The sequence below is a fragment of the Arvicanthis niloticus genome, chromosome 6, assembly GCF_011762505.2.
Source record: "Arvicanthis niloticus isolate mArvNil1 chromosome 6, mArvNil1.pat.X, whole genome shotgun sequence".
In the NCBI taxonomy this organism is placed as follows: Eukaryota; Metazoa; Chordata; class Mammalia; order Rodentia; family Muridae; genus Arvicanthis; species Arvicanthis niloticus.
This window is the reverse complement of record NC_047663.1, coordinates 1,789,979-1,808,414: the sequence shown is the minus strand read 5'-3', so window position 1 is coordinate 1,808,414 and position 18,436 is coordinate 1,789,979. Positions and strand designations below refer to the sequence as shown.

At 49.4% G+C, this 18,436-nt stretch overlaps 2 protein-coding genes across 4 annotated transcripts; both read right to left on the bottom strand.

The window, feature by feature from the left end:
* Positions 1 to 6,228: 6,228 nt before the first annotated feature.
* Positions 6,229 to 10,751, bottom strand: Pycr1 (pyrroline-5-carboxylate reductase 1). 3 transcript variants are annotated; one of them, XM_076935318.1, is made up of 8 exons: positions 10,644 to 10,751; positions 10,012 to 10,140; positions 9,739 to 9,809; positions 8,939 to 9,118; positions 8,490 to 8,711; positions 8,274 to 8,366; positions 7,946 to 8,109; positions 6,229 to 7,152 (listed from the first exon to the last, which is right to left on the bottom strand). In XM_076935318.1, exons 2-8 carry the CDS (start codon positions 10,076 to 10,078, stop codon positions 7,020 to 7,022), a joined length of 930 nt encoding a protein of 309 aa, XP_076791433.1. In that variant the 5' UTR covers positions 10,079 to 10,140; positions 10,644 to 10,751; the 3' UTR covers positions 6,229 to 7,019. The 3 variants fall into 3 exon arrangements, with proteins under 3 accessions (XP_076791433.1, XP_034360254.1, XP_034360255.1); XM_034504363.2 differs by lacking the exon at positions 10,644 to 10,751 and adding an exon at positions 10,524 to 10,633; XM_034504364.2 differs by lacking the exon at positions 10,644 to 10,751 and adding an exon at positions 10,550 to 10,609.
* A 1,930-nt stretch (positions 10,752 to 12,681) lies between these two features.
* Positions 12,682 to 16,211, bottom strand: Myadml2 (myeloid associated differentiation marker like 2). The gene has a single exon (XM_034508074.2). The coding sequence runs from the start codon at positions 15,285 to 15,287 to the stop codon at positions 14,364 to 14,366; it is 924 nt and encodes a 307-aa protein (XP_034363965.1). The 5' UTR covers positions 15,288 to 16,211; the 3' UTR covers positions 12,682 to 14,363.
* Positions 16,212 to 18,436: the final 2,225 nt, after the last annotated feature.

Here is an 18,436-nt window from a genome sequence, read left to right as displayed (position 1 = left end):
GGCTGTTGAGGGGCACGGCCCCGACCCCAGCTCAGATCCCCAAAATATCCAAGATGGCACTAGGGCTTGGAGGACGCACACCAATGATTCTAATGTCGAGAGGGTGCTAGGGGCTCCACCTGCAGCTGTAGACCTTCTCTTCGGGTAGAGTGCATGCACTGTAAGAGTTGTGTACTTTTTCTGTGAGGAGACTTCCCGCTGCTGTTGAAAAAGTTAAAAAGAAGGAAAATGGGAGGGATCAGGTTTTCATTTCGAGGTTCCGAACTTTGTATTTGACCTTCCTTCCCAGGGAATCCAGAAAAGGTGACTCATCCTGTAAGAAGGGTGACAAGGAAAAGGACAAGCAGGCTAGAGGCGGGGCTGTGTGTGCCTTTTGTGACTCATTAGGGCAAATTTGGTTTCTTGAGACAAGGTTTAGACCAGGCTGGCCTGGAACTCTCAGAAATTCTATTGCCTCTGCCTCCCACTATAGTGCTGGGATTAAAGGCCTGTGCCACTACACCCAGGATCAAAAAGTAGTTCTTTACATTATATTTCCTTGGGGAGTATGTGGGAAGTCTATCTTTCACTGGCTATAGCCAGAGTCTCCAAATACAGAGAATTACTCCTATGCCCTGTGGTGGTTTGAATAGAAATGGCCCACATGAACTCGCGCGTTTAAATGCTGCGCCCATAGAGAGTGGCACTCTTAGGAGGTGTGGCCTTGTTGGAAGAAGTGTGTCTCTGTGGGAACAGGCTTTGAGGTCTCATATACTCACGCCATACCCAGTGTGTGGCTTACAGTTTCCTGCAGCCTTCGGATCAGAAGGTAGAACTCTAAGCTCCTCTTTCAGCACCATGTCTGACCGCATGCTGCCACTTCTCTCCATGACAATAATGGACTAAAACCTCTGAAAAGTGTAAGCCAGACCCAGTGAGATGTTTTCCTTCAGAAGAGTTGCTGAGTCATGGTGTCTCTTCATAGCAATAAAAACCTGTAAGTGAGCCATGCCCTCTAGGTTTCTGATATTCATCTTCATCCAACCTCCCTTTGTTCTAGTTGTAAGATGGGGTTCTGTAGGCTCTGTAGGCTGGTGTAAGCTCAGCAGCAGCCCTCCTGCTTCGGCCTCCCAAGTGCTGGGACTACAGCCATGAGCTCCCATGCTCTTCATGTTATTTTTTATATAACAAAGCCTTACAGTCAAGAGTAACAGGGACTTGCTGGACATGTTAGCTCAGGTCTTTAATCCCGGTCCTCAGGATGCAGAGGCAGGTGGGTCTCTGAGTTCAAGACCAACATGGTCTATAAAAGCCAGTTCCAGAACAGCCAGGGCTACACAGAGAAACCCTGTCTTAAGAAAACAAAGAGGGAGGGGGAGAAAAAGTTTAACAGGGACTCCAGGCATGCAACCTGATTAGCAAGCCCTCAGTCTCCCCTCTCTAGTGTTAGGGATCTAACTCAGGATATTGCACATGTCAGGTAAATGCTCAATCAGTAGACCACAGCCCAACCCTCAACACACACACCAGCAGATATTAGACCAGAGGCCTGGTGCATCGTGTGTTCTGTATCTTCATCACTCAGTGCTGGTTCAAAGGCGGACCCTGAGCCACTTCTTGCTAAGAGGGACTGGAAGTGTGAGTATAGCACTGGGCTATGGAGACAGCACCAGCTGGGGTGACCTGGCAGGACATTCAGAGTCACATCAGGACTTGTCCTTTTACATGCTCTTCCTTGTCCCTGCCAGCTGCTGGAGTATCATCAGGAACGGGTAACAGGGTGGCTACTAAAGGGTAGCTGGTTGCTAGGCTGATTCCCCTGTAGTGATAGTGACAGTTTGGCATTTTGAAAGCCACAGAAATATTATGGGAATGTGTCTTCATTTTTCATCCTGGGTGTGGGATGTGGGGTTGCTTCAGATTGCCTGCAGCAGCGGACTGATTTGCCTCATGCTCTAGAGGGGCATGATTTTCCCAACTACAGATAGTTTCTGTGATTGTGCGATGTTTAGAATTCTGGGGACTTTTCAGAACGTATGTAAATGCTAGGGCCCCCAATAGATGGGTTGTTGGTTGGTTAAATAGCTGTGGGCAAAGAAGAAACAAGAAGAAATTAGATATCCTGATGGCGAAGATCAAAGTTGCCCCAAGAAACTTGATGCCCCAATCAATCAGAAGGAAGTAGTGTATCGATGATGTCGCCCCTTTCTAACCCCTGGTTTCATCCAGGGGTCTCTTTCCTTTCTGCTCTATCGTTTTCTTCATCTCTTACCTAGTGTTAAGGGGTTGAAAGAGTGGAAGAAGAACCCACAAAATAGCAAAAGACAGCTACACCCGCCTTACACCCTGGTCTTCACAGCATTGAGTCTGCCTTTCATTCACACATTAGAGACATCATTTGTGAATCCTCTTTACTTAGTTTTCCACTTTCGGGGAGTCTTGCTCCCCATTTCTTGCTCAGCAGTCATAGGAACCTAGTCTTGGAGCAAAGTTTGGGAGTGCCCACACCCAGGGCCATAAGGGGCTAGAAGATGGACCGTCCTGGAGATGATGGACTCTGGTGTGGAGTTGCTTCCTTGAAGTAGAGAGCCCTGGGCTCTGGAGTTAACACCGAAGCTGGCGTCATTCTGGGTCAGCCTTCCTCAGGATAGATAAGGCCCTACAGCTGTAGAGCCGACTAATGTGCTTATACTCATGGAGGGGATACTGAAGGCAAGCGGAGTCCATATTGAAACAAGCCCCTGGAGCATGTGTGGATCATTGGTGAAGGGCAGACATGCCCTACCATGTAAGACTACTCAAGAACCCTCTCCTGGCTCTCCAGACAGGCTCAGGACACTGGTCCCTGGGAATAGTGAAGAAGAAAGGGGCTGGATCTCAGGGAACATAGAGACTCATCGCAAGAGTCTCTCAAGCAAGGCTCTTTTTGCTGAGTGGCACTTGAAGAAGTTTCTGGGGAACCCATCTGCCACACAGCATCAGTACAACCAGCTCTTGGGCACTGACTCAAACTTTCTTGTCCCCATGTCTCCAGCACTGTCTCAGCCACCCTTGGTTCTGAACTGTTCAGGGAAAGCTGGAAAATGAGGAGTAGGATCCTGCTGTGCCGCTCCTGGGAAGACAGACCTCTTTCCTCTGACCTGCTCTGTTACACAGGAAGCCTCTGCTTTGCCCATGCTCCGTCTGCATGTTCAACTAAATCACAGGCTCCTGGAAGCTTGTGTGTGTTGGGAACCTCACTAGCCCCACGTTGGGCGCCAAAAAATGTTGAGACCTAAGCTCAAGTCCCTGTTCCGGCACCAAAAAATGTCGCAGCCTGAGCAAAATGTTGAGGCCCAGGCTGCCCCGCATTTGGCAGCCACTGTATTCTGGCCCAAGCTGCTGCTCCAGTCCGCGGGTCGGGGTTCAGCAAGAGAGAGAGTGAGGCCGCACTCGAAGAATGGAGACCAGACAGAATGTGTTTCAATCCCATTTATTCTTCAGTCTCTCTTCCTCTCTCCAAGTCCCAAGTCTTGAGTTCCTAGTTCCTAGTCCCTAGTGCCTCCAAGTTCCAAGTGCTAAGTGCCTAATACCTATTACCTAGTTCTTCCGAGTTCTCTCCCAAATGCCTGCTACCTAATGCCTAATTCCTACTCCAAGTTGTACTCTCTGAAGTGTCTGATTCTCTCTTCTGTCTCTCCCTAATGTCTGATGTGTCTGATTCTGATCTGTTCTGTCTCTGCCTTTTATATGTCTCACTTCTAAGCCATGGCTCTTAAGTCACACCTATAATCATGCCCTTAGGTCTTGTCTCTAACTCTGATCTCTACACTTCTAAGTTACACACCTTCAATCTCACACACCCAAGGTATCTAAACCAAGATTATCAGAGTGTGCTCAGCTGTTGTAGGCTATTGTAATCCAAGTCTCATGTCAGGGTATATGGCTCAAGATGGCTGCAAAGCTGATAGCCGCTTTCTGCTAAAAGTCGGCCCCCAGCACTTGTGTGCTGGCTAATCATTTAATGTCACTTTGACTCACAAACTAGAGGTATCTGAACAGAAGGAAGCTTGATTGAGAAAATGCTTCCATAAGATGCAGTAGTAAGGAGCTGGAGAGATGCCTCAGTGGTTAAGGAACACTTGACTGTTCTTCCAGAGGACCCAGGTTCAATTACCACCACCCAGTATCTGACACCCTCACATACACATTCATGCATGTAAAACACCAATGCACATAAAAGTAAATAAATTCTAAGAAAGAAAAATAACCAAAAAAACTTATTAAAATAATCCATCTGTAAGGCATTTTCTTACATTAGTTATTGATGGAGAGCTTACCCCATGTGAGAGATTCCCATCCTGGGTTAGGTGCTGAGTTCTTAAAGAAAGCAGACTAAGCAAGCCTTGGGAAGCAAGCCAGTAAGCAGCACCCCTCCATGGCCTCTGCATCAGCTCCTGCCTCCAGGATCTTGCCCTGTCTGAGTTCCTGTCCTGACTTCCTTCAGTGATGAGCAGCAATGTGGAAGTGCAAACCAAATAAACCCTCTCCTCCCCTGCTTGCCTTTGGTCATGGTGTTGCATTGCAGCAATAGAAACTCTTAATTAAGGCAGCTTGTGTATATCACCTTTTGAAGTGGGGCCCTCATCTTCTGTCTCCATGCTCAGTGACTTCTAAATGAAGGAACATGAGCACTCATGGCCTCTGTAAGGTCTGTTGCTGCTATAAAGCTGGTATATGAAGGTTGATTGTGTGTGTCACCTTGACCGTACCACAATGAGGGTACCTAGACATTCTAAATATTTGTGTACAGGATTAGTATTTGAATTAGTGGACAAGCAAACAGAGCAAAAGTAGACTTGTGGCTGGGCATAGTGGTGTACACCTTTTATCCTTTAATTCCAGTGGTCAGGATGTAGAAGCAGGCCAATCTCTGAGTTTGAGGCCAGCCTGGTCTACAGAGGGAGTTTCAGAACAGCCAGGGCTACACAGAGAAACCCTGTCTCAGTTGTGTGTGTGTGTGTGTGTGTGTGTGTGTGTGTGTGTGTGCGTGTATGTGTATATGAGTTAGTAGACTTTAATGTCAAGAAGAACAGCATTACAGAACTAGAGAGGTGGCTCAGCAGTTAGAAGCCCCGAGTCATCTTCTGCACGTCCTCCTCTCTACAATTTCCAGAGGACAGGACGGCTGGCAGTGGCCTTCATCCTTCAGGGGACCTGAGCTCGGTTCCCAGAACCCACATGGAGTTTACAACTATTTCTAACTCCAGTTCCGTGGAATTCAGTGCCCTTTCTGGCCTCTGAGGGCACATGGTACACACACACACACACACACACACACACACAACGAACAAACATTCACAGGCAAACGGTTTAACTTCTTAAATTTTTTTTTTTTTTTTTTGGTTTTTCAAGACAAGGTTTCTCTGTGTAGCCCTGGCTGTCCTGAAACTTGCTCTGTAGACCAGACTGGCCTCGAACTCACAGAGATCCACCTGCCTCTGCCTCCTGAGTGTTGGGATTAGAGACATACACCACTACCACCTGGTTTAAAAATATTTTTAAAATAACAGATATGCTGGGCAGTGGTGGCACACACCTTTAATCCCAACAGTTGGGAGGCAGAGGCAGGCGGATTTCTGAGTTCGAGGCCAGCCTGGTCTACAGAGTGAGTTCCAGGACAGCCAGGGCTACACAGAGAAACCCTGTCTCGAAAAACCAAAAATAAATAAATAAATAAAAAATAAAATAACAGATATGACAGGTGTGATGGCATACTCCTCTTTTAATCCCAGCACTCAGGAAGCAGAGGCAGAGGGATCTCTATGAGTCCAAAGCCAGCCTGGTCTTTACAGAGCAAGTTCCAGAACAGCCAGGGTACAGAGAAACCTTGTCTCAAAACCAACAACAAAAAGGCAGGATTTCCCTGTGTCATGGTCCTTGAATCTGTCAGTCTGGAAAATTCCAATACTTCCCTCAAAAGGTTTCCTCCTCACCAGGAACTTGGCAACACATCTTCCCTTGGCAAGCTACAGGGAACAGGTACTAATGAGGTGCCCCTCACCACGTCTGTGTGCCAAGGCCTTCCTACAGTGCCAGTCTTCAGGCTATGGCACAGATACCTCTGTAGGGCATACACCTCTGTAGCCCTCTTCTCCAGGGGGACCTTCAGCCTGGCTGCAGCCAGCTTTATAGGACCCGTGTTACTGGCTCCTCCCTCAGTGTACAGGCAGGCCTCTCTCCATAGGAGACAAATAGGTAAATTAGAGCTTTGGGGCAATTTTTTTTTTTTTTATTCAACTGAAAGGATAGGAAAAAACGTAGCAGTATTTGCTGAGTTAAGAAACATGCAGGAGTCTCGTCAGCTACCTGAGTTCTTTCCCCAAATGCCTAGTGGGATTTTGATAAAGCATTAAGTTCCCAGAAGGAGGTACAGGATGTGTGGAACTAGCTGGTTGTCACAGAAAGGAACCCTGTGAGTGGATCACAGGAAGGGGCCATGGCTAAGCCAGCAAGCTGACCCTGAAACTAAGGAGAATAAAGACCACAGGCCTGAGCTCCAAAGGAAGCTGGAGAGGGGAAGGTCTGAGAACCCACCCAGTTTTGAGCTGGCACTTGAGTATCAGTGGAGGTCCCCAGTTGTAAGTGATGTCCCCTTCCTGGCTGACCTGGCTGTGGGAAAGGGCCTGCTGTGGGGATATTCTGTGTTGTTTGAGAGCACCAGGACAGAAGCTTCAAGCAAGAAGAGAAGAACTGAGTCGATCAGGTGTTGTGTACTTAACAGGAATTGAAATCAGAGTATGCCCTGAGTTAAGTCTTGTTCGGGCAACATCAAGTCACTGTTAGAAGAAACAGGGAGTCTGGCATACTATAGTAACCCTCATCCAAAATCCCAGCACTTGGGAGAGGAGAGTGGGGGATGAAGAGTTCAGAGCTAACCTGGACTACACTGCAAAACCCTGCTTTAAAGGAAAGGAAGAGAAAGGGAAAGGAAAAGAAAGGAAGAAGGGACCGGAGGAAGGCAGGCAGACAAATCATTCCTTGCCTGCTGGGACCAGGTTTCAGGGCAGCGGCTTAACGTGGCCAGAAGACAGAGAGGCCCCAGCAGAGGAGTCCAGCTTCACCTTGTCCAGTACAGTCTTCTTTATGGCAGCAGGGGAGACGGTTTCCTGATCAGCCATGGTCTGCAGCTCCCTAGAAAAGCCATGATACACTTAACCTGAGCCCCTCCGCCTCCCAATCCACAGTTCAGCAGCTTTGGTGGGGAGCACTATGCCAGCGCCCACAATCCCCTCTGCCAGCCACATCCCAATCTCCCCTTCCTCCCCCCTCCCTACACAGCTGCACAGCACTTCTCAAACCACTCAGGGTCAGGGTCACCCTGGCTACAACTTGTGGCAGGAATCTGCTTCTGTTTTCTTTATGGGTCTAGGTGGCTAGAGCCCATGTCCAAGCCTCACAGACTTGCACTGAGATCTCTAAGGTATTTGTCCTAGTGGGTGGCCACTGGTAAGAAAGGCTGGTGGTTTACCCTGTAGACATGAACCTAGGACAGTGATTTCCAGCCTTGGCTCTGCCAAGGACATGTTCATTCACTCTTACCAGGCTGTCTTGCTGCTAACAAGCTGTCTGCTTAGCTAGTTTGTTTAACCTGGGAAAGGTCATGAAGAAGGTGCTGGGCCAGGGCTCCTACGTTGCCCAGCTACCCTTTTAGCCTGGCTCCCTGGCAACAATGATGAACCTGAATGAAGGCTGTATTGCAGGACCAGAGGGGGGATGTCTATGGATACATATAGATAACACTTCTCAGAGGACAATGAAAAAGAGCTAAAGACATTGCATACTGTGACCCAGAAACCTTGAACCTTCCAAAGTCCTGCTCAGGGCCAGGACAGGGCTCAATGGACTAACTGCCATGAAGCCTCTGAAGCCAGGACTCTGGTGTACAGGCATGGGTGGCTGAGAAGTGGATGACAGGAAAACCTACCGTGTACGGATGCAGGAGGCTTCCACAGCGTTGATCAGCAGGGAGCGGAAGCCCCCGCTCTCCAGCACGTGCAAAGCATGGATAGTGGCCCCACCGGGAGAGCAGACATTGTCCTTGAGCTGGCCTGGATGCTGTTCTGAGTCTAATAGCATCTTGGCTGCCCCCTGTGACAAGAAAGAGGGACTGATAGCATGGACACCTGCCTGCCTCTAGAGAGTACAGTCCTCAGCCACCTCAGTCAGAGTACAATCCTGCTGACTCCCCTCTCAACTGTCCCCAGTTTGGGTTTAGTAAGAAACAGTTACCACCAGTATCTCAAAGCACTGACCAGGAGGGCCTGGGCCCCAAGGCGGACTGCCAGTCGTCTTGGAAGCCCCATTTTCACACCGCCATCTGCCAGAGCATCCAGGGCTGTGAAAGCCTGCGGGAGATTGCACCCTCAGCCTCCTCTCTGGGACCCAGAGCAGGGTGCAGCAGAGACAGAGGTACACAGAGGCCCTGCGAACTGCCCACAGCCCTGACCACCCATCGCTCCAGTGCTCACATAGGCAGGGCCACTGCCACTGAGCCCCGTGACAGCATCGATCAGATCTTCCTCCACCTCTGTGCAGAAGCCCACGCTGCCCATGAGCTGCTCCACGAGCTTGCCATCTTCCACCTGTGCGTGAGTACCTGTGGCATACACAGTAACCCCCTCCCGTACCACGACCGGGGTGTTAGTCATACATCGGATGACTTTGGGAGCAGGTTGGAACGCTGTCAGCTTCTGGAAGAGGAAGAGAAACCAACTCTATTACTCTGGTGGCAGCTGTTTGTTCTCATCCCAGGCATGGAAGTGAGTATGGACCTGCTTCCCCACTGAGCATTTCCTGAGTTCTTGCTGTGGGCTGGGCTGCTACACCCTGTGCACAGGTACAGGGCCGGACACCAAGAGCAGAGTTCCTGACCACATGCTGTACCCCCTCTGCAGCACTACTGGCCCAAGGCACCCACCTTTTCAATGGAGTTGATGGTGACACCTGCTGCACAAGACACCACAATGTGCCTGTCCTCAATGTTAGCACCGATTTCATCCAGGATGAAGGGGATGATGTGGGGCTTCACAGCCAGGAAAAGCACATCACTGTGGCACACCGTCTCTTTGTTATGGGGTGTCAGGTTCACCCCTATCTTCTGCAGGGGTGCAAGGAGACTCATGGGTTTGCCTCATGGGCTGTCGGCCCACAGAGCTGATTGCCCTGTGAGTAGACAGGCCCAGAGTCTGCTGGGTGAAATGAGAAAGGCACTATGCCCTGGAATGTGTCTCCTTTGAAGTAGAAAAAGGACATCACAGACTTCTAAACCACATCCCAGCCCAGCCCACCTTGGGCTGCAATGGCTGCAGTCTCTGCAGTTGCCTGCCTTCCAGATGTGGGTGGTGGTCTCAAGCTGGGAGCCTGCTACCCCCACCCCCGCACATCCTTAGCCTGAAAATCTAGCTGAGCCATACCAAACAGAGACTGTACTCATCATCACTCTAGCCAGCTGTCTGATCTCTGTGCTGTCTGGCCTTCCAGAGGGTTCCATAATCCCCATCTAGGAAAGCCCATTCCAGACTAGCACCCTCTCTTACCAACTGTATTCACGACAGAGAAGGGGGGCAGCATCTGAAAGTTCCCTATGGCAAGTCTGCTTCTGCTGCTGGAGTAGGGGCTGCACACTTGGCCCTCACAGTCAGGTGTGCTGCACACCCAACCCTACACTCTAACTCTAAAGAGATTCAGGCTTTCTATCTGCTTTCAGCAGGCACCTACCCGGAGGGCAGAGACTGTGGCTTGGTCCATGTCTGGAGAGCTGGCCATTATCTTGTGAGCAGCCAGAACACCTGTAGGGGACAGAATTCCTCCCTCAAAGCTAGTTCTAGCCTCTCTGCCCACATTGCTACGAAGGACACAGCAGAAACACCCTTCACCTCCTTCAGAGAAGCAACCCTAAACGTATGGCAGCTGCCATTTCCCAAAGGACGGAGGCCACGGACACAGACATTCCACGTTAGCACCCTCCCTGGCACCAGAGGAATCTACTACCTGCAGCTGTGAAGCCCTTGGCTAGGGCAAAGGCTAGCTGCCCTGCCCCGATGAAGCCTACACTCATGTCTGGAGGTCCAGGACCCACAACCTTCACAGCTGACGCCGGCTCTGTAGGGCAGCAGAGAACTGTACCGACAGGATGGAAAGCGAGACGTCGTCGGGTGGGTAGCACCAGGTCTGGCCTCTCCCGCCAGCCAGGTGCTCCCCAACCCCCATCCCAGTCTGCCTAATTTCTATGTTGCTCCTCGGCTGGCTGGGCTGGGAAGTTGTCCCAGGTACCCCGACACCTGTACCACCACCACCACCCGCCGCCCAGAACCAGGATGCTTGGTCCGCAGCTGAAGGTTGGGAGCCCTCTGCAAAGGGATCAGGGAGCCGTAAGGAAAAAGACTTATTGTGGGGGAGGGTCCGGAATTCAGAGAACCCTCAACATCCAAGTCCCTAGTCCGTCTCTAGCTTATTTCTCAGGAGCCCCATTCCCTAAGCCTTCATTCCAAGGAGTCCCATACCCGGAGCCCCAAGTCAGGCTACCCACAGCGCGGCTACCCAGGCACGCTCGCAGGACAGACTGCCCAGCCTTCTGCATCCGCCACGCGGCACCCGCGCCCCCGGCCCCGCCCCCACTCTACCTCAGCCAATGAGCTGTGCGGCCTTTGAGAGCTAGCCAATCCAGAGCTGCAAGTGGAGCCTTGTGCATTGCATCATTCACAGGGCCGGGGACAGACGCTCCTCCTTGCTCCCTCCCTGAAGTGAGCAGTAGTTGTGAATACAGATCAGTACCCACAAAAGCCACGGGTCCCATCCTTTATCTGTTGTCTTATTGCAAGTGTTTCTTTGAAAGCTAGGCACCTTCTGCAGCCACGGGCCCGTTACTTCCCGGACCGCCTCCATCCTACTATACCCAGCTCTCCAACCACGGGTTTTGGGGATATTGTGCTCTGGACAGCTGCAACCTCTAGAGGTGTTCAGGGCCCATCTGCTGGTCTTGGAGCTGTAGAGCAGCAGTCTGAGTTCCCCCAGAATCTGCTAAAGTACACTTGATTCCAGTGCCCATCCTCCCACCCTCCCACCTCACCCCACTACCTGACTCCCTTAGAGGTGGCTTGCTTTTTTTTTTTTTTTTTTTTTTCTTCCCCCTCCTCAAGTTTTGTTTGTCTCTTTAGATAAAGACAGGTTGCTTTAGAAAAGTAATTTTAAAATCACTAGGAAGTTCCCAGCCTGCAAGGTTTGGAAAAGGAATTTCCATCCCTCCTTCTTGGCCATAATGACCACCACCCAAACTAGGAGACTGCTCCATGGTGATGGTGTTCACTGTGTGGATGGCCAGTTCCATACTCAACCTATTTAAAAGAGAGAGAGGCAGAGAGAGGAGAGAGAGAGAGAGAGAGAGAGAGAGAGAGAGAGAGAGAGAGAGAGAGAACTGGATAACGTGTGCCAAGTTGACAGCTCAAACCTATGCACAAAGCCTAGAAGTTCAGTTTCCCAAACTCAGCTCCCAACTTCAGATACTTTTCAGGATTAGAGAGAATTCTCAGTGCTTACGAGCATGTTACTCTTGCAGAGGACCTGGATTTTGTTCCCAGTACCAATATGGCAGCTAACACTATCCAGAATTTCTTTCTAGGGATCTGACACTCCCTCTGAACTCCTCGGTCACCAGGTATGCAAAGGTGAGCAAACATACAAGCAAGCAAAAACAGTTATGCACATAAAATAAACTAAAATTTTTTTAAACGTATGCTTTTCTCCAAGTGATAATAAGCAACATTCCTAACACCAAAGAAAGACAGTTCTGTCGTCTAGGGAAACCCAGAAACCTTCTTCCATTTTCCTCTTGAGTCTTAGCCCTCTCCTTTGCCTTCTCTAGGACCTCTGAAATTTAGGTTGGATGTGATTCTGGGGGCAGAAAGCCACTGAACAGTGAGAACACTGAGGGCTTAGATAGGATGCTATAGTTCAGAGTTTTGGTTAGTAAAAGAATAAAAGGGGGGTAGAGAGATGGCTCAGTGGTTAAGAGCACAGCCTGCTCTTCCAGAGGTCCTGACTTCAATTCCCAGCAATCACATGGTAGCTTACAACCATCTGTAATGGGATCTGGTGCCCTCTTCTGGTGTGTCTGAAGACAGTGACAGTGTACTCACATACATAAAATAAATCTAGAAGAAGAAGGAGGAGGAGGAGGAGGAGGAGGAGGAGGAGGAGAAGGAGAAGGAGAAGAAGAAGAAGAAGAAGAAGAAGAAGAAGAAGAAGAAGAAGAAGAAGAAGAAGAAGAAGAAGAAGAAGAAGAAGAATTAAAAAAATCAGTCAAAACTTGGTGAGGTATCACACACCTGTCATCCCACTGCTAGGGAAGTCAAAACTAAAGGATGTCCACTGGGAGGGGCCAGCTTGGACTACGCTGTGAAACCCTGTCTCGAGGCAGAATAAAAGAAAAAGGGAAAACAGAAGGCAGGTGTCATGGCTTTGTAGGGAAGACAGCATGTTTCAAAAGCCTAACAACCTGACTGAGTTGGTTCTCCTGAACCCATGTAAGCCAGAATAAATAAACTAACTGCACAGGGTGGGCTTCTGACCTGCACGGACTCTAGTGACTCTAGAGTCTCCATCACACCTATATCACACATGTATAATATGAATAAATAAATAAATAAATAAATAAATAAAAGCAGGGTCTCTCTCTAGGCAGGATGAACATGACTGACATAGTCCCTGACATCTTGGTCTTTTGATGCGTAACACTTTAATCACTCAGGAAACCTGCAGACCTAGACGGTGCCTATGTCTGCCCATCCCAGTAAAAGACACTGGCCCTAACTCAGTTCGTTGGCTGATCCAATGTGCCCTCTCCAGCTGGCCAGCAAGGGCCACACAAGGCCAGGCTCAGAACCTAAAGTCTAAATGTTCTTGATTCTACTGCCCAGAGAGTGCAGCAGCCCCCCTGCCTGTGGTCTGGGCCCTGAAGACCACAGTATAGAGCTTTGGGTGCTTGGGAGAAAGAAGAGAATGAGCCAACATTGACCTTTTTCCTTTGCGTTTGGCCTTCTGAGTCACCCTGACCTGTCCCTTTGTCAGAAAGCTCAGACAAGGCTCAGCCTTGGCTGTATTCCAGGACTCAAAGTACCCCAAAGGACAAATCCTCCCTCCCTCACAACGACTTGGTTTAGGCCTTCTCTCAGAGCGTGTAGTGAGAAGGTAGCTTCAGTGGTGCAATCCACCCTAGGCCCTGAACAGAAATGACTCCAGTGAGCCTCCTGTGGGTAGCCAGGAAAGGTAGCAGGCCAGGTGAAAACAATCACCCACTTTTATTTTCCTGCTGGAGGAACTGAGGGCAGTGGGTTGATGGGGTGAAAGGCGCCTCCCAGGACTAGTCCAGTCTGGGCTCTTGCATAGGAGAAGCTGGCTTGAGACCGAAGAATACTGGGGCTAGCAAGTCCTGGTGTTCAAGAACAGCTGGCTAGCCAGATGTTTGAATGGAGGCCCAGTAACCAAGCTCCATGAACCAGTGGCAGCTCCAAGATGGCTCTTTACTGTGACTCAATGCTGCCAACTAAGCCAGCCTGCCAGAACCCATGGTAGACATGGCAGGAGCTTTTCGGTCGTGGTCTGTGTTAGGTGTCTGGACAGATACCCCATTGCTGTCATGAGATCATCTTCTTTCTATAGTGATTCTGGTGCTGACCTTTGACATTGGACTACCTGGGAACCGCAACACAGTCTTTTCTCTGTTTCGAATGGCTGTGGCCATTGGGATGCGCTTAGACACGGGTGAGAGCCATGAGAGGTGCCGGCTTTCTCTACAAACGATCACAACCATCCACAAAGAGACTCTTCTGTGGGTTCAGTCAAGGAGGAGGCTCCAGCTTCCAACATTCCTCCCAATAGCCTGGCCTTGGTGTTCTTGGCTTGCTTCTCACTCATTCCAACCTCAGGAAGTTGCCTGATTTCTAACTTATATTATCCCAGCTAAATGCTATCTGAAGACACTGATACTGGCCCACCTCCGAAGTTCATTTAGCTTTGATGTTCCCATCTGCACAATAAATTACAACAGTATCTGCTCCAAAATGTCCCCATTTGGTACGGTGACTAGCTACCAAGCCCAACGATGGCTAGGAAACTGAGAAACAGGGAGACCAGAGGACTGAGAGTCATTAGTCACCCTCTTCCTTGTCCAGGGCCTCCTGCCCCTCAGTCCTTCCTCTTTGACCCCCTTAGTGTGCTAGATGTCCAAAAGCAGAATCTTCTGAGCCCCCAACCTCCCTCTTCCTTCCCTATGTCTTAGTTCACCTTGGTCAGCTGTAGGTGCTCTCAGTCAGAGAGAGGCGATGGGTAGGCCATCACTGGCCAGGCTACAAGGTAGGCACGAAACGGATCCTCTGGGAGTAAGCAAGATCAACGATGTAGAGGAGCAGGTTGACGTAGGTGAAAATAGCCACCACCAACTGGCTGTCCCAGGGGCAGCTGCCTCGGAGGCAGTCCGAGGGTCGTCCTGGCTCCCCATACTTGGGATCGAAACAGAAGACTGGCCAGATGACAGCAGCACTGAGGTACAAGAGCACAGCCAGGAAGGTATACACTACCACTAGGCGGTCAAACGGGCACCCCAGGCCCTCTGTGTGTCCCATCACACTTAGGACCACCACAGCCACTGTAGCCATGAAGCACAGGCTGTAGACAGCCACACACCACTGTGTGGCCACGTAGCGCCCATAGCGACTCTCATGGACAAGTGCTCCAAAGATGATACAGGCCACAAAGGCCTGGACGATCTTAAGGAGCCCAGACACTGTAGCCATATAGCTGGCTACCTGACCTGGCCGTGCCCGAGTCAGGGCCACTTCAGCAGCATAGGCCAGGAAGAGGAGTCCTGCGAAGACGCTGGCTGCCAGGCGGAAGTTTCGGGCCGTGCATCCGGCGGGCTCAGGTGGGCACTCCAGCCGGGTGAAGTACAGAGGGTAGATGACAGCGGCCGTGGCACACAGCAGCGTCGCCAACATGGCGAAGGCTGCTGTGAAGTTGCCCCAGGAAAGGCGCAGGCAGCTGTGGAGCCTTGTGAATTCACAGGCTACCACCAGGACTGAGAAGGCAAAAGAGAAGCCCCAAGCAGCCATGCAGAAAGTGCCCTGGACACCCCCAAAACCACCTCGGTGAGCAACCAAACTGAAAGTGGTACAGCCAAAGGCCAGCTGCAGCATTCGGGCTGTACCCACCGGCGAGGTCACAGCGCCTAAGTGCAAGTATGCACCCCCTGGGGGCTCCATGGTGCTGCCCATCAGGCTCTCCCCCTCCCAGCCTCACCCTGTGCCCAGCTACCCTGGGGGTCTGCCCAGCTGAGAGACCTCTGTCTTCCGCGGCAACAGCAGGTGCTGGCAGTCTGCAATGGCAGTGTTAACAGTGACATTGCAGCAGAGCAACCTCTCTGCTGCCTGTGTTGGGAGCCCTCCCCCCAGCGCTATAAATAAACAGACTGATCAGAGCCCGGGAATAGCAGTCTGCATGCTAGCTCCCATTCTGAGGGACATCTGACTCCTGCATCCCACAAAGAGCCCCTGTCCGGACTACTAGTTCGCCTCTGGATGCTAGACGCCCACCTCCTGCCTCTGACGCACCTGCATCTGTCAGTCCGGTCAGTATAGTGTGGGGGAGGGGCTGGGCGAGAACAGCGAGCAGGGGCTCGCCCTCTGGGGATCACCGCTGAGGCACTGAGCAACCTCTGGATCTAGTTTGCTAGGGGAAGTACAGGGAGGTGGAGGAACAGTGGGGGCTCTAAAAAGCAAATGAGCCTTTGTTGTTGTTTGATAGACCTGTGTCATCTGCTCTGGCTCTACTCGGCTTCCTATCTTTTAGCAGAACAAAAATAGGTTTATTAAGAAAAATAACAAAAAACATTGAAAAAGAGTTTCTGAGAGTAGGAGGGGGCCTCAAAGAAGAGATACCGTATCAACTCTGCCTTTGTTGGTTTCTCTTTAATTAATTAATTAATTAATTTGGAGACGGGGTCTCACACAGCCCAAGCTAACCTCAAACTTACCAAATACTTGAGGATGACCTTGAACTTTTTTTTTTTTTACTTAAAAAATTATTTTAAACTGGGTGGTGATGGCACATGTCTCTAATCCCAGCACTTGGGAGGCAAAGGCAGTTGGATCTCATGAGTTTGAGATCAGCCTGGTCTACAATTCCAGGACAGCCAGGGCTACACAGAGAAACCCTGCTTCAAAAAATAAATAAATAAATAAATATTAAATTAAGATGAAGTCAGAATTTTTATTTTATTGTATATGACTGGGTGTTTTGTGTGTGCATCTTTTGTGAGCCCAGAGATGGTTGTAAGCACCATGTGGGTCTCGAAACTCAGCCTCTGCAAGAACAGCAAATGTCCTTAACCACTGAGCCATCTCCAGCCCCAGAACTTTCTTTTCTAATATCTACTTATTTTATGTATATGAGTGCTACGCCTATGTGTATGTGTGCGCGCCATGTGCACGGAAGTGAGAAGGTATTGGATTCTCTGGAACTGGAGTTGTGGATGGTTGTGAACTACCCACCATATGGGTGCTGGAATGGAACCCAGAGGGTCTCTGCAAAAGCAGCAACTGCTCTTAACCACTGAGCCATCTCAGAAGGACATTGAACAGTTTATCCTTCTCCTTCTCCTTCTCCTTCTCCTTCTCCTTCTCCTTCTCCTTCTTCTTTTCTTCTTCTCCTCCTTTTTCCTCCTCCTCTTAACTGCTGAGTTATCTCCCCAGCCCCCTCTTTTTAAGTTTTTTCTTTGTGAAAAAATAAATGTGCAACTACAAAATTGGTGCCTGCTCAAGTCCAGTCAATAAAAGAAAAGATAAGGAAAATACAAAGATATTTTTTTTACCTAGAGTCAATCATATTTACTATGTGCTGAGAGATCTTCATTCTCTTCAACTGACAAAAGGAAAATATTAAATCTACAGGAGATTAAAAAAAAAAAAAAATGGCCCAACAGTGTCTGTATGCCTTTCCTCTAGAACCAAGACTGGGTTTGTTTGTGAGGCTGTAGACAGAATACTGAGCCTCATTGATACCAGAAAAATGCTTTCCTGCTGAGCCCAATTGGAATTGTTAATACTTTGTGGTTTGCTCTCATAATTAATTAATTCTGCTAATATGTCCACAGGCATCTGCTGAGCACAGAGTTATTCCCCTAGAGAATCCACTCAAAAATTTCTGGACAGAGAGTTAGAAAGATCTCTCAACAGTTAAGAACATCGCCTGCTATCTAAGAACCCTGGGGTTTGATTCCCAGCACCCACATGACTGTTCACAACTTTCTGTAACTCCAGTCTTAGGGGATGCAACACCATTTTCTGGTACCAGGCATACATATGGTGCAGACATAACTGTAGGCAAAACATCCACACACATAAAATACAAAAGGAATTCAGGACAATCACTTGAAACATACCGTGTTCAAGTTCCCCACTTATTCCCAAGGTACATGGGATACCTTGCTAAGCCTGTCTGTTCACATCTGATCAGGAATTAGACCTTGCACATGAGTGTCCTGCCTCACCATGTTTTATCCTGGAATGGGCCTCCCCCTTGTTTTGTACTTTGTGACTGTAGTGGGGAATCCACCAGAGACTTCTCAAACATGGGTTTAAGCCAATAGATAGTCTTTATTAGCTGGCTCGCAGCTGCACTGGGTGTTGGGGATCCCAGTGCAGTCCCAAGCCTTTCTCAGGGTGAGTTTTTAAGCACAAAAACCACGTCCTGGGCTGACAAACGTCAGTTAAAAAGAACAGTTAGCCAGAAGTGGAGCTACAGAAGCCAAAATGCAAGGTTAGTATATTTAGAGACTTTCTCAGGATTATGGGCTTTGATGGATTAGGTCTCTCTGTTTTAGTTTTGGCAGGTGGTGCTGAGATTTATAGCCTGAATGGTACATCCATTATGGAGTCTGTTGTGCTAAGGTCTGGGGCCCTGTTACAGTGACACTGGTGTCTCAAGAGTCCAAGCCAAGGCCTTGACAGACTGTACTTCAGTGTGGGCCGCAGGACTTGAGTCTAAGCTTCTAGCAGGAAGACCAAGGAGGGAACATCCTTGGTCTTTTGTGAACATTTGTGACTGCATATCTGGCTCATATGGAGGTCGACCATAAAGATGTAGGGGGTATCCTGTTTATGTGTCCTCTTATGAGCCAGGATTCTTTGCATCATGGACACTTCTCATGGGCAGTATACTCTGCAAATGGAGACATACTGGCTATCAGATCTAAGATACTTGTTCATGAGATTCTCTAAACACACCATGTGTTACTGAGATGCAGTGTTTGCCTAGGTCTTCAGGCCTATTTATTTATGTATTTGTTATTTTAAAAATTACATATATGCCAGGCAGTGGTAGCGCACACCTTTAATCCCAGCACTTGGGAGGCAGAGGCAGGTGG